At 45.9% G+C, this 12,623-nt stretch overlaps 1 protein-coding gene across 10 annotated transcripts in view; it reads right to left on the reverse strand.

Annotated features, from left to right (window-relative positions):
* LOC135112632 (uncharacterized) overlaps positions 1-9,425 on the reverse strand; it is a 93,436-nt gene extending 84,011 nt beyond the window's left edge. For 7 of the 10 annotated variants that reach the window (XM_064027204.1, XM_064027206.1, XM_064027205.1 and 4 more), the window contains exons 1-2: positions 9,028-9,381; positions 75-172 (exon numbers count right to left, since the gene is read on the reverse strand). In XM_064027204.1, coding sequence (XP_063883274.1) covers positions 75-172; positions 9,028-9,148 — 219 coding nt within the window. In that variant the 5' untranslated portion in view covers positions 9,149-9,381. Of the gene's footprint in view, positions 1-74; positions 173-9,027 lie in introns of all 10 variants that reach the window. The other 3 variants (XM_064027211.1, XM_064027210.1, XM_064027212.1) reach the window with 2 other exon arrangements.
* Positions 9,426-12,623: the final 3,198 nt, after the last annotated feature.

Below are 12,623 nucleotides of genomic sequence, written 5' to 3' on the forward strand. Positions count from 1 at the left end.
TCTCTCTCTCAGGACGTAGCTCGCCCTAATGCTATTACAACCAATCACTGGGGAAGATAATGACTAACACTCACATAAAGTTGCTCCTTGAAGCCTACCGCCCCCGCCGCTTCCTCAGGGAGGGTCATGGTGGTGGTGGTGGTGGTGGTGGTGGTAGTGGCTTTGTCAGAACCTGAAATAAAAAGATGGAAATATAACAAAACATTAAATAGAAGAGGACATAATAAAGAAAACGAAAAAAATTAAAATCGAACATCATCAGCAGAAGATAAAAAGGAAGGCATGGTAAACATTTAAAATTAAACAAATGCTTCAGAAAATTAAATGAATAGATAGAAACTTCATTCAAACATACCTAAGCTAAATGCAGAGCGCACGAAACAATAAACTTTGCTTTACACTCCCCATGAAACAAGCATGATGTATAAAACCAGGAAATGTTGCTAAATTTAAATAAGTCTGTAAAGTTTGCCAAAAATTAAAAGTTACGTGAATTACGAGATTTATTTACACTTATTTTCATTATGAACGTGGCCAGGGAATTTGAACATGCGATTAAAAACATTAAAATGAAAATATCTTTTGTGAGCTTTCCATGAGTTGAAACTTACTGAACATTATGTCTGAATACTGGCTTTCTGAAGAACCGGTTTTTGACGGAAGAGAAAAACAAGGCTTAGGAGTTCTTTCTAAGCACTATGGTGAGAGTCGAAGGTAAGACAGGCTTATTGCAAACATTAAGAGTTACAACTTGAACACTGCTTTTGAACCCTGGCTTTCTGAGGAGTCTAAAACACGTGTCAGATGGAAGAAAAAAGCTTATGGCTTCTTTCCTTACATAACAGTGAGACGAAGGTAAAGCAGACATATTATGAACAGTGATGTGGTAAGGAAATAAAGGTTGATACTTCCTGAACACTGCGTTTGAACACTGGAGAAGTCTTAAATACATGTTAGACGGAAGGAAAAGCTTTGGGGTATCTCTCTCTGCTTTATAGTGGGAGATGAAGGTAAAGCATACTACATCACTGGTAAGGAATTGAGGACACAATACTACGAGGATAAAACAAACTTGTTACGCACAAACACACACACACGTATAGCACCCAGTACGTTTGTTATTGTGTGTTGCCTCCTGCCGCAACATTTGCTCCCGCTACTCCAGATGCCTTCATGTGATCATAAAACGTGACACGAGAAGAACATGGAAGCCTTACGTGAGCCTCAAGGTAATTCACTATCGCTGTTAGGTAACGGTGGATGTGTTTACTGGGCACCTGAGACACTCCTTCCTGAAAACAAAAAGGCACACGTGGATGTTTTACTTGTGAGGAAAGAGCAGAAATAAGAACAAGGATTAATACCACGAGTAGGATGAACCTCGGCTCAAGATATGTTTTACGGTATTGACTTTTTTTTTATCTTAAGCAACGGACACTACTGTTCCTGAATGTAGGTGAAAAAAAAAAAAAAGAATATGAATTTCGAGCACACACACACACACACACACACACACACACACACACACACACACACACACACACACACACACACACACACACGTAAAAATAATAACAGTAGTAGTATTCCACTCGTCTTGTCTTGGTGACCAGAAACAAGTTTTAATCTCCTGCCACTTGTCCCTCTCGAGTGCTGTCTTCAGGCCGCCCATTAAAAGAGTACGACGAACGGAAAATTGGAACACAGCGGCTGCAGACGAGCGGCGGGCAAGAACAGTAGCAGGGGATGTCTAGATGCTGAAGGGTGAAAGGGGAATGAGTCTGGCTGTATCTCTTAGTTAACTTGAACAGAAAACATGGAAACCTTATCCCCTCGTTTCCATTAATTTATATGAGCTCGTGGAAGATTAACCGATATTTCTAATTTTACGGTGAAATCAATGCTAAATACAAACGAATGAATGAAAATCTTGCAAATCTACGTTTCCTAGACCGTCAGAAACCCTATGGTTACTGAATGATACAAAAATACCATCGTGGCGGTGTAATATCTTCACTCATGCGGTAGAGATTGGCTATATTACACAAACTCGCAGTGTAATACGTTTCCTAGCCCCTCGTAGACCCAACAGATAATGAATGATACAAAAATACCATCTTGGCGACGCAGGATCTTAACTCATGAAGCAGCGATTGGCTATATTACACAAACCCGCAGTGTCAGCGAAGTCACCCCTTGAGAGAGCCGCAGCTGCACGCCTCTTGGTCACGCATGAGAGAAAACGGGAGAGGCGGGAGCAGTGAAGGCATAGGGGGCGGCGTGGAGCTTCCCTCGATGTGGAATGAAGCATAATCGAATGAACGAAGCTGAAACGACAAGCCACCAACCACCACAATACTGGGCTTACCCTCTCGCCGCAGGAAGAAACGCTGACACCATGAATAAGGGAAGAAGAGGGAGTAGTGGAGGAAATAGAAAAGGCACAGAAGGAATAGCGAAGGAGAAGTAGACCACCACCACCACCACCACCACCACCATACCATCATTCCACTGAGTAACAGATGGTAATGTTCTCGCTGGGACCCAATTACGCAGCACACAAGGAAACAAGGCAATTAAGGCCCTGTATTGAGCGGCAGTAATAAAGTCCACTATACTAGGAACGTAATTCTTGCGGGGGAGGAACCATGGCTATGGGAGACTTGACCAAGGAAAGGTGAGGGGGGGGCGTGACATGGTGGGGTGGGATGCTTGGGAGCGACGGAATGTGATGGAGGGGGAATGGGGGAATGGGGAATGCGTGGGGAAGAAAGCCAACAATGGGGATGAGAAGTGAAGTGTCAAGGGAAGGAATAATATGCCAGGGAACTCTCTCTCTCTCTCTCTCTCTCTCTCTCTCTCTCTCTCTCTCTCTCTCTCTCTCTCTCTCTCTCTCTCTCTCTCTCTCTCTCAGGGTAACCTGCAAGAGAGGCGCAGGTCTGTAATCCTCGCCTTTGTATCCCCTGACATTTTCATTATAGTTTCCCTTGAAGCACACGTTTAGTTTTCAAAGGTTTATACGAAAGAAAACGTAATGCATCACAAATCACACGTAATATAAGTTTCAGCGTTGCATGTTTTCATTCAGCAGCACAATGGCATGAAAAGTTAATTTGCACATGGACAATAGTAATAATAATTGTCGCATTCTTGGGCGTCAAAATCACTTTCCCAACAAATAAAGCAATCAAGATAATTTACAGGTTCGATATCAGGCTCATTCGTTACGCCCAAATTGTAGCTGGTAATTTATGGCTATCACTCTGAAGATAATATAAATAAATCCAAAATTATATTGACCAGGATGGCACAGAATTGCTTTTCAAAACATATTCATGATGAGATTTGAAAATGCGGGACTGATTTTGTAATGTATGTATGTTTACGTCAATATTTGAGTGATACGTTCAATACAGTTTGATTTATTGCAATTGGTAACATTTCCTTATGCCGCTACAAAAGGCACTCACACATGATATTGCCTCATTTTGTTACCTTCCTCATAATAAACAGTGAAAAGTGAAGAATCGTGTGTATAGTTCCATTTCACACGCACTTTTAATAAACTTGTGAAATTCACCTGACGCCGTTTCACCTGGGATCAAAATGAACACTCAGAACATTATACAACACAAGCACCGGTAATATTTACACACCTAGAGCTGTGTTTCATTATATTTCGCAGTTAATGTCAAATAAGAAACGATGTGCAAGTTATATGAACACGAATAGTTTGCAGTTAATAAACAAAAGTACTATTTGAAAATATATTGTATACCACAGGTGCCCCTTGAATGCACTGGCGTCTCACTTGAAAAAAGAATTTCGAAACAACAAATATAAAAAGAAAAAAAAAACATGCACACTTCCTCTGAAAGAAAAGAAAAAAAAATGGAGCACAGAATAATAATGCATAAAACTTGCGTGCATTTTAAATTACAAACAGAAATAAAAGTGTAATATGACATATACGTTCAAGTAAACTCAGACCATTATCATTATTGTTATTGACTGACACTCCTAGCTCATCTTTCATTCCCGGCAGTTCCTTAAACTCCATATCTCTAATTTTTAAGCTGCCTCTCCAGTTAAGATACTTCACATTTCCACCCTACCAGGATATAAATAAAAACTATGGATTGAGTTCATGCATCAAATGTAGAGCTGGAACACACTGGAACACATTACTGACACTTCATTCCAGTCCTCATTCTGTGATTCCATGTGTGTGTGTGTGTGTGTGTGTGTGTGTGTGTGTGTATGTGTGTGTGTGTGTGTGTGTGTGTGTGTGTGTGTGCGTGTGTGTGTGTGTGTAAGGATGGGGAAAGTGTACGTAGCTCTCTCTCTCTCTCTCTCTCTCCTCTCTCTCTCTCTCTCTCTCTCTCTCTCTCTCTCCTCTCTCTCTCTCTCTCTCTCTCTGCTTTAAACCCACAATAGCTCGGCCTGGCAATGCGCACAGAGGAACCTCGTGTGTTTATCATGCTTGTGCTGCATTTAATATCCTACTCCCCTCCCCCTTTTTTTTTCGCTTTTAATTTAGAGCTCATTCCCCCCCTACCCCTCTTCCCCTTCTCCCCTCCCTCACCCTCACTACATATGCACAGTGATACCTGCCTCCCTCCCCTCCCAACACCCCCATCTCTCTCTCCGAGCCTGAGTGTGTGTATGTGCGTGGCGTGTGCGTGTGTATGTGTGGAATAAAAAAAAAAAGCAGCTGATGTACGTGTAGTTAGTATAATTTGTTCGCATTATGACAGTAACAAATCGACCATATTTTATGCATTACATTAGAGGACATTATGCGGTATACTGGTGACGGGAATTGGTGGAGGCACGGCCACAGAAATAGTTGGCAATACACTACGAGTATATTCATCTATCCATTTGTCAATACGCGTCCATCCTACCAGCATAGAGAGAGAGAGAGAGAGAGAGAGAGAGAGAGAGAGAGAGAGAGAGAGAGAGAGAGAGAGAGAGAGAGAGAGAGAGAGAGAATTAATAAAACTATGATAGACTTGTAAAGATCAGTTCCATAGCAAACAGTCAGTGACAAGCTGCTGTATAATCTATTGACATTTTACGAACAAAATAAACGGATGGGTTCAGTTTCATTGCACTTGCTCCTGTGTGAGGGAATTCGAGCCAAATGTTGTGCTATTTTGTTAATTAAGTACCACTGTCTGCCTGTCTGTACGTCTGTCTGTTCGTAAATACTCAGGGTACACTTTGAAGCTTTCGTCCCCCCCCCCCCTCTCTCTCTCTCTCTCTCTCTCTCTCTCTCTCTCTCTCTCTCTCTCTGTTTCTATTTCAGCCACCACTTCCCTGCCTCCCATCAGACCGCGCCTCCACGCCGGCACACGCTCGTAACTCCCTTCACTCCGTCACTTAGTCTCCAATTCCCCTTTTCTTCCTGCCAAACGATGCTCAGGTGTTATCGCCACACGATCTGAATTACGAAAATCATGGGTCATGAACTTCCAATCAGTTGGAAAATCTCAATTTCATTACCCGGACTCGGGGACCTGCGGGGAATGGCCCGTTTCCCCGGGCCGGAGACGACCCCAAAACTGAAGGTCTCGTTCTGCAGCGCTGTAACACTTTTCACCGGGAAGCAGCTCCTCACGGAATGCGAAGCGCGGGGCGTCTGCGGCCTGAGTGACGTAAGGGGCGTGTTGGGCGCCGAGTGCTAAGAGGATCGGGCTTCATGGCTGCTGAGGAGCGGTGCTAACCACGAGGCGGGAGGCGCATTGCGAGGTGGCGGAGTGGATTGGAGTGTAGTGAGCGCGATGAACTGAAAGCATGGAATACATGCTGAAAACTGGCGCTGACCACTCAGTGGTGAAAGGTGGACCCTTGGCTGAACCCTGGAGGCTGTGGGCGGGCGGGGGGCTGCGAGCGGGATGAGAGTGTGCACTAAGTGGAAGATGAGACGTAGTGGGAGGCAAACCTCAGTGGTGCAAAGCAGAGAAGGTTGGGTGATTGACGATGCATGGGCTGGGTGAGTATCGGCTGATGATGCGAAAGGGGGGGGAGGGGTGATAAGAGGAGAGGAGTGCCACAGTGAGGTGAGGGGCTGGGAAAACTGGATTACTCAGGCTAGAAGCTGGAGGAGTTAAACACAGTGAGTATCGGGAGTCAGCCGAGTTTCATGGTAGATGAGTGACATATGCGAGTAAGGAGGGTGATGATGAGTGAGTGGCTGAAGGCTGGAAGTGCGTCACTGGGAGAGATTCGAGAGATCTGCATGATATCAGGGATGAGTGAACGTCAAGATGTACGGGTGGTGGAGGAAATGCTGTGGCTGAGTCGCACTGAGGTGGCTGGTGAAACTGATGCTGAGGCTGGCAATGTCCTTTTAACACGCCACTAACTGCTCCTTCATCTGACTCTAACGTGACAAGAGTTTCCTCACACAGACAAGTTTCACAATGTAAGAAACTAATTCTTGAACGTCTCCAATGTGCTGTCGCTTGGTGAGGAGTTTGTGACATCTCCTGCAATATTACTGGGAAGGGGAAGGGGAGAGTGATGTGGAGGGATGGAGGAGGAGGAGGGGGAATGGAAGGGTATGTGGGGAGGGGGAGAATACGTAAAGGGAGCGTGAAAGAGTAATATGAGAAAAGAGGGAGGAAAGTGGAGGGGTTTTGTGAGGGGTATTAGAGAGGAGGAGGAGGAGGAAGAGTTCGTGTGAGGGACGAGTGGGAGCAAAGAAGAGAAGGAGATGGAGAGAAAAGCAGGTGATTAGGAAGGGGGGAAAAGAAGAGAGAGAGTCGGGGAATGTGGGGAGGAGGAAGGAGGAAAAAGAGTGCGGAAGTAATGTGTGGGAGAGAAAGTTTGAGTATGAGAAGTCAGTGGGAGGAATATGGGGTGGCATTTGAAGAGGGGAGGGAAGGAAGAGTGAAAAGGAGAGGGTGGGGATCATAAATAAAGCTAAAAAAAACAAAAAAACAATCTGGGAGAGAAGACTGTGAAGCATACAAGGGGAAGGGGAGAGGTGATAAAGAGGCGTGGGAAGCTATGATGAACGGAATGGGGTGTTTTGTACTTCAGGTTGAGTGCAAGGAAAGACTAACTTAGAATGACGAAGGTTTTGGAGGTGGCTGTGAGGGAACTAAAGAGTGGTGATAATTCAGTGACGTAAGGAAAGTGGGGATGCTGTTAAGTGGAGAGGCCGTGTTGGGTGTTGTGCTAGGTGCTGTGCTGGGTGCTGTGTTGGGGGTTGTGTTGTGGTGAGGGCCATGGGAGGAGCAATGAGTAGTATGTGGTGTGTGGGGTGAGGTGGTGTGTGTGTGTGTGTGTGTGTGTGGGGGGGGGTGGGGAGAGCTAAAGAACGTAGTGAACATCCTAGCTTTAAGAGAGAGAGAGAGAGAGAGAGAGAGAGAGAGAGAGAGAGAGAGAGAGAGAGAGAGAGAGAGACATCAATACAACCTTTTCCTACTCTTCATGAAGCTAAAGAGAGACCGCTGCGGAAATTAAACGAAGGGAAAAAAATCCATAAAAGTCTCATTAGGAGCTGGAAAAAGTATGGGCAGGATATTCGATATTTCTCCTCCAGCCCTAATCATCCCTTTTCTTCCCACATGATCATCAATAAAGTCGATTATGTCAAGCCACGTATCTTGCACAGAGATAAAAAACATTAATATACGCCCGTAAAATATATACTGAGTCTTTTTGTATTCTAGCAATGTGACGGATTAATTTATTACAAGTTACACGAGAATAGAATCATTTAACCTTACTAATAAAACTCATAGCAACAAAGACTAACGCAGAAAGTGATATCCTCTAAAAGCAACTAATCCTGTAATAAATGTACTAGACAATTAATGATTAAGAGAAGAATTGCCGAACCACACCCCTTAACAACACTTAACCGCAGTTCTCTCGTTGGCTGCCCTGCCCTCGTCGTGTGCAGCCCTATCACGTTTCCACCGCGGCCCCACGAGTGTCAGGCCCCACCACGTCCCCGTCCCTAACTCCCGCCTCCGTGTGGCCGGGACAGGGCCGGAGAGGAGGAGGGAAGGTCACCGAAGCCGGATCAGTGGAGGAAAGTGAGTGGAAACAATTATCGCCATTTTTGGTAGAGCGGAGTGGAAGTGGAAAACTGGGGGACGCGACGTGGAGGAGGGCAGGGGCAGCGGTAACGAACCCTTCCTCCCTGACTGTCTCTTTTTTTTTTTTTTTCCAGCAGGGGAAAACACCACAGTGGAACAGCTGAGGGCAGCCGCGGCGCCGGGCGAATCAGCCGTGGCGGTACAAAAGACCTTTTAGCTGAACAAGCAATACCGTCGTTACGGGAAGACGTTTTCTTTGAAACTCGCAATTTTTTTATACCATCGCTAATATTTGAGTTTTTTTTACGGTGAAACTTAGGATGTGTGTTGACTCAGTCATGCTCTTTGATATGAGAAACGGCTAATTATGGTGTTTGCACACCTGAAGAATCCAGCACAGCAAAGAAAACGTGTTACATCATTTTAATTATACTAATGTAGTAGATGACCCTTCGCACATTCTTTACTGCAATTAAGTAAAGGATTCAGTATCACAACCAAACACAATTGCTAGTCTGGTACCCCGTAGCACGTGCTGTACCACACTTCTGCCACATATATGAGGAGAAATCACAGTATAAAGAGCCACACGTCTTGCGTCCCGTCTACTTATTTTCGTCCTCATTTAAATTGCGTTTCTTACCTGCGGGAAAAGCAGAAATGCGAAGCTGCAGGAGAAATGAAGCCTCTTTCCAGTATGATTAAAAAAAAAAAAAAAAGTGAAAATAAACTGCGTAGGAGCTTCCTCTGTGCCACAACCTTGCACCTTAGCTAATTTGAACTCTCCATACGAAATACCACAAAACTGAGGTGCTAGAAGGACATATTTACAGACAAGAAACCCGTTAACTGCAAAACAAATAAGTGATTTCATCTATCATCTCACTCTATGCACATATGCATCCACACCATTGCTGCCTCGCTTCTGTTCCTCATCTATTAAAAGTTAAATTACTCTGGATCTACTCACTTATATCTGCAAGGCACGTCATCTTGCAGAACACGAGTTTGTCAGGTATGCAGACAACACCCCACCGCTCACCGCCACCACCGCTCCACGACAGCCCGTCAAGCCGTGCCTCAACCCTCATTGTCCAATGCAGGATTCTCCCGGGCTCACATCTTCTAGGAGATGTTTCCTCCCCAAAAATCCATTACTTTACTATACACGGACGCCATGAGTACCGGTAGATGTAGCAGAAGCTGTAGAAACTTCGTGCGTCACTCGGAAGAATGCAGATCCGTGAAACTAAGCTTTTCCCTGGACGTAATCGTACATTTGTTGTGTGGCCGTGTCAAGTGCTCCAGGATTGGCCAATCCCAGTACTGCGATCTGCCCACGTGACCTGGCCGCTGCCTGTTCCGCCACCATCTCTGATTCCCGTTCTGACTTAAACCACGGCAACCCCTCTACGATACCCATTCCAGGCTCCCTTCCCACGCAGGTTAAGAAGATAATGAAGATATAGGAACACGGGAACGTAAACGAATAATGAAGAGATTAATGTCCGGGGGGGAATAAAGAGAGAATGACGATGATGGTTGGGGGAGAGAGGAGGGGCATGAGGGGGAAGGAACAGAAGGGGCTGTAGTGGGAGGATCAATCGCCATCTGCTGCTTCTGTGCTTCTTCTCGTGAGCAAGAATCAACATTGGGTTTCCTTTGCAGTACTACAAAAGCCTAGTCATCACAACGCTCAGGTGGACAAGTAAAGCTGAGCCAGTGTGTGTGCAAGTTCTTTCTTCTCCAAGCGATCGTCGCTTCATTTCCATCTTCCTCCTCGGCCATCGCGTCGTCCAGCTGGCAGCGCGGTGCTTTGGCGTCTCCTCTGCGATGTGTGTACAGGATCGCTTCCAAAGGATCGCGCAGCTAAAGATATGCTACGAGACTCCGCCAGTTTACGAAATAAACACAACTTTTCTCTCCTCTATTCGTAATATGCTGCTCCTTTGTTAGCACAACAGCATAGCCGAATATTTACTTCCTTTTCACAGGAATTCTTTGATCTGCCTCAAAGGATTCCTGATGCGCGCACAGCAGGAAGACCGAATCTTTTAGAAGGTGGAGTCAGAGAAGTGGCTGGGATTATTATTTTCTCAAAACTTATACTTGACTATTTCCAGAATGGAGCATTTCTTGCCAGTTCCGAGGAGAGTCGTGTTATATTTTATTAATATCCACAGTGGATGCAGTGTTTCCTTCCTCGGCAGCGCCGCGGATGAGTGCCAGCCCGCCCCTGCTCTCCACCTTTGCTCTCCTTGCTGTGCTTAATCATCAATAATCCTCGCAAATCGTTTTTAACAGTGAATCACTTATATAATTTACTCTTCCCTCGGGTATCAATGTTTGCCTAATCCTCCTCCATCTCGCCCCTCAGTATCAACACAGATGAGCAAAGATACTACGCCCCGCTCGGGGAAAGACACGACTCCTTTAACAGAGCGCGGTAAACCCTGACTGGCTTTGTCGCTAGAGAAAACACACTCACACACACAATTCCCTCTTCTCCACACATACAACCCCCTCAGCCCGCACATACACACCTGCAGAATCGATCATGTGGTGGAAAACGGCGGGTCACGAGGAAGCCAACACCCAAGAGCGCAATAAGAGTAGGCCTATGAGGGGCAATTCCTCTAAGCGCAAGGGCCAGACGGAAGCGAGGGGCGGCAGTGTAGCGTGGCGCATCACTTAACAGGGAGTGAACACCTCTTATGCGACGAGAACGACACCAGAGGACTTAAGAGGGAGAGGAAGGGAAGAGGGGAGACTCCGAGAAACGGGTCCCGAGGGAGGGGGTGAGGCAGCTCTTAAGATTGGCGTGGGACTGGGAAGCTTATTGAAACTTCGAGGCCTAATGGAAGATTGACAGGTACACCGAGTTAAGGAAAGCTGCAGCGCTGAAATCTGTCCCAGGTAACCTTCCGTGTCAGTGTGCACTGGGTGAAGTTTTTACGACAGGAACACATGGATGGCGGCTCAAGGGGCGGCGACGAGAGTGATCTGGTGCAGGTGAAGAGAAGGGAATTAAAAAGAATTGGCTAAAATCAAAGCCTTAAGTTGTGGGGTTATTTACTGTGTGTGTGTGTGTGTGTGTGTGTGTGTGTGTGTGTGTGTGTGTGTGGATCTGGGGGGGGGGGATTCTGCGCGTCTCTCAAACCAACACTAGTTAATTATTTGTCTTTATACACCTCCTCCCTCAGGTTGTTCATGCATCTCTGCCTCTCTCACATCGTCTCTGTATTTCTGGACGCGGGCGTGAAGACAGACAAAGCTCATACTCATACTCATCACCGGAGCGGAGGGACAACACGTCTCGGGCATGAGGAGGTATGCGTCTTCCTCATAAAGTCTTTCATCCATTAACAGAAGCTTTCAGGCCGCGGCACCGACACGCGAGAGATGAGCTGCAGCCGTGCCGAGTCTCCTGCGGCTCATCAAGACAGGCCGCTCAGACGCGAGTTTCAAATGAGTCTGGCGAGATTGCAAGTGTCGACAGTGTAGCGCAGGCAGATAAGAGACGCAGATAAGAAGATAAGACGCGGTTTGGCCAGGTACCGGCATCTCATTACTTCCCCGGTGAGGCGACGCGAAGCAAGGGTGCGCCGCGGCCCTGAGGTGGCTTCCCTCGGCCATACGCTGCACGCCACGCCTAGGTGTCGCTGCTCTTCCTACGCCGCGACTAATCTCCTTGGTCCTCACAAAAGCAGCTTACCAGGTGGAATTAAAGTCTTTGCATAATGAAGTATTACTAAGTACGTTTCAGACTTGTTTACACCTTAGAGGAAATACAGAAATACTACCTTTACTATAAATACTGCCAATGTAGAATAAAAAAAAATATGTTCTAATACTGTGTTACCTACCAAACACGTTTCAGAATCGTTTATACCATGGAGAAAATACCGTAATACTACCAATACTACCAATGTAACATCACCAAACACTTCCCAACAGTCACGTACTTCCCTTTAAATTACGCAAGTCCACCCTAAAATACCAAACATTCAGTGCGGGCAGCGACAATCGAAAGCAATCACTACGCAGCATGACACGTGGGAGGAGAATCTGCGAGAAAATACGTTAAGGATCTGTGATAAATATTAGAAATCAATCTGCGAGGAGAGACAACTTGAAAAAAAAAGTTGGAGAACATGGAAAGGTCGCGGTGGTGTTTCTTTTTGTGGCGCAGAGAACGAAGGCCACAGAAGGAAGAGAGAGAGAGAGAGAGAGAGAGAGAGAGAGAGAGAGAGAGAGAGAGAGAGAGAGAGAGAGAGAGCTCCAAGGGGAACGTCACGGTAGGAAAAGTGCCTCTAGATGGGAGAGTTGCATGGGAGAGCGAGACCGAGAAAAATGCGAAAGGAGAGAAGTGCCACCTTGGGGGGGGGTTGAGAGAGAGAGAGAGAGAGAGAGAGAGAGAGAGAGAGAGAGAGAGAGAGAGAGAGAGAGAGAGAGAGAGAGAGAGAGAGAGAGAGAGATACCTGGCCACAATAAACTAACAAATAAATTAATTAAAATCACTAGGATAACACCGCATGGCTTCACAGAGCAACTAACGGAGAATTT

The sequence above is a fragment of the Scylla paramamosain genome, chromosome 24 (genome assembly GCF_035594125.1).
Source record: "Scylla paramamosain isolate STU-SP2022 chromosome 24, ASM3559412v1, whole genome shotgun sequence".
NCBI lineage: Eukaryota > Metazoa > Arthropoda > Malacostraca > Decapoda > Portunidae > Scylla > Scylla paramamosain.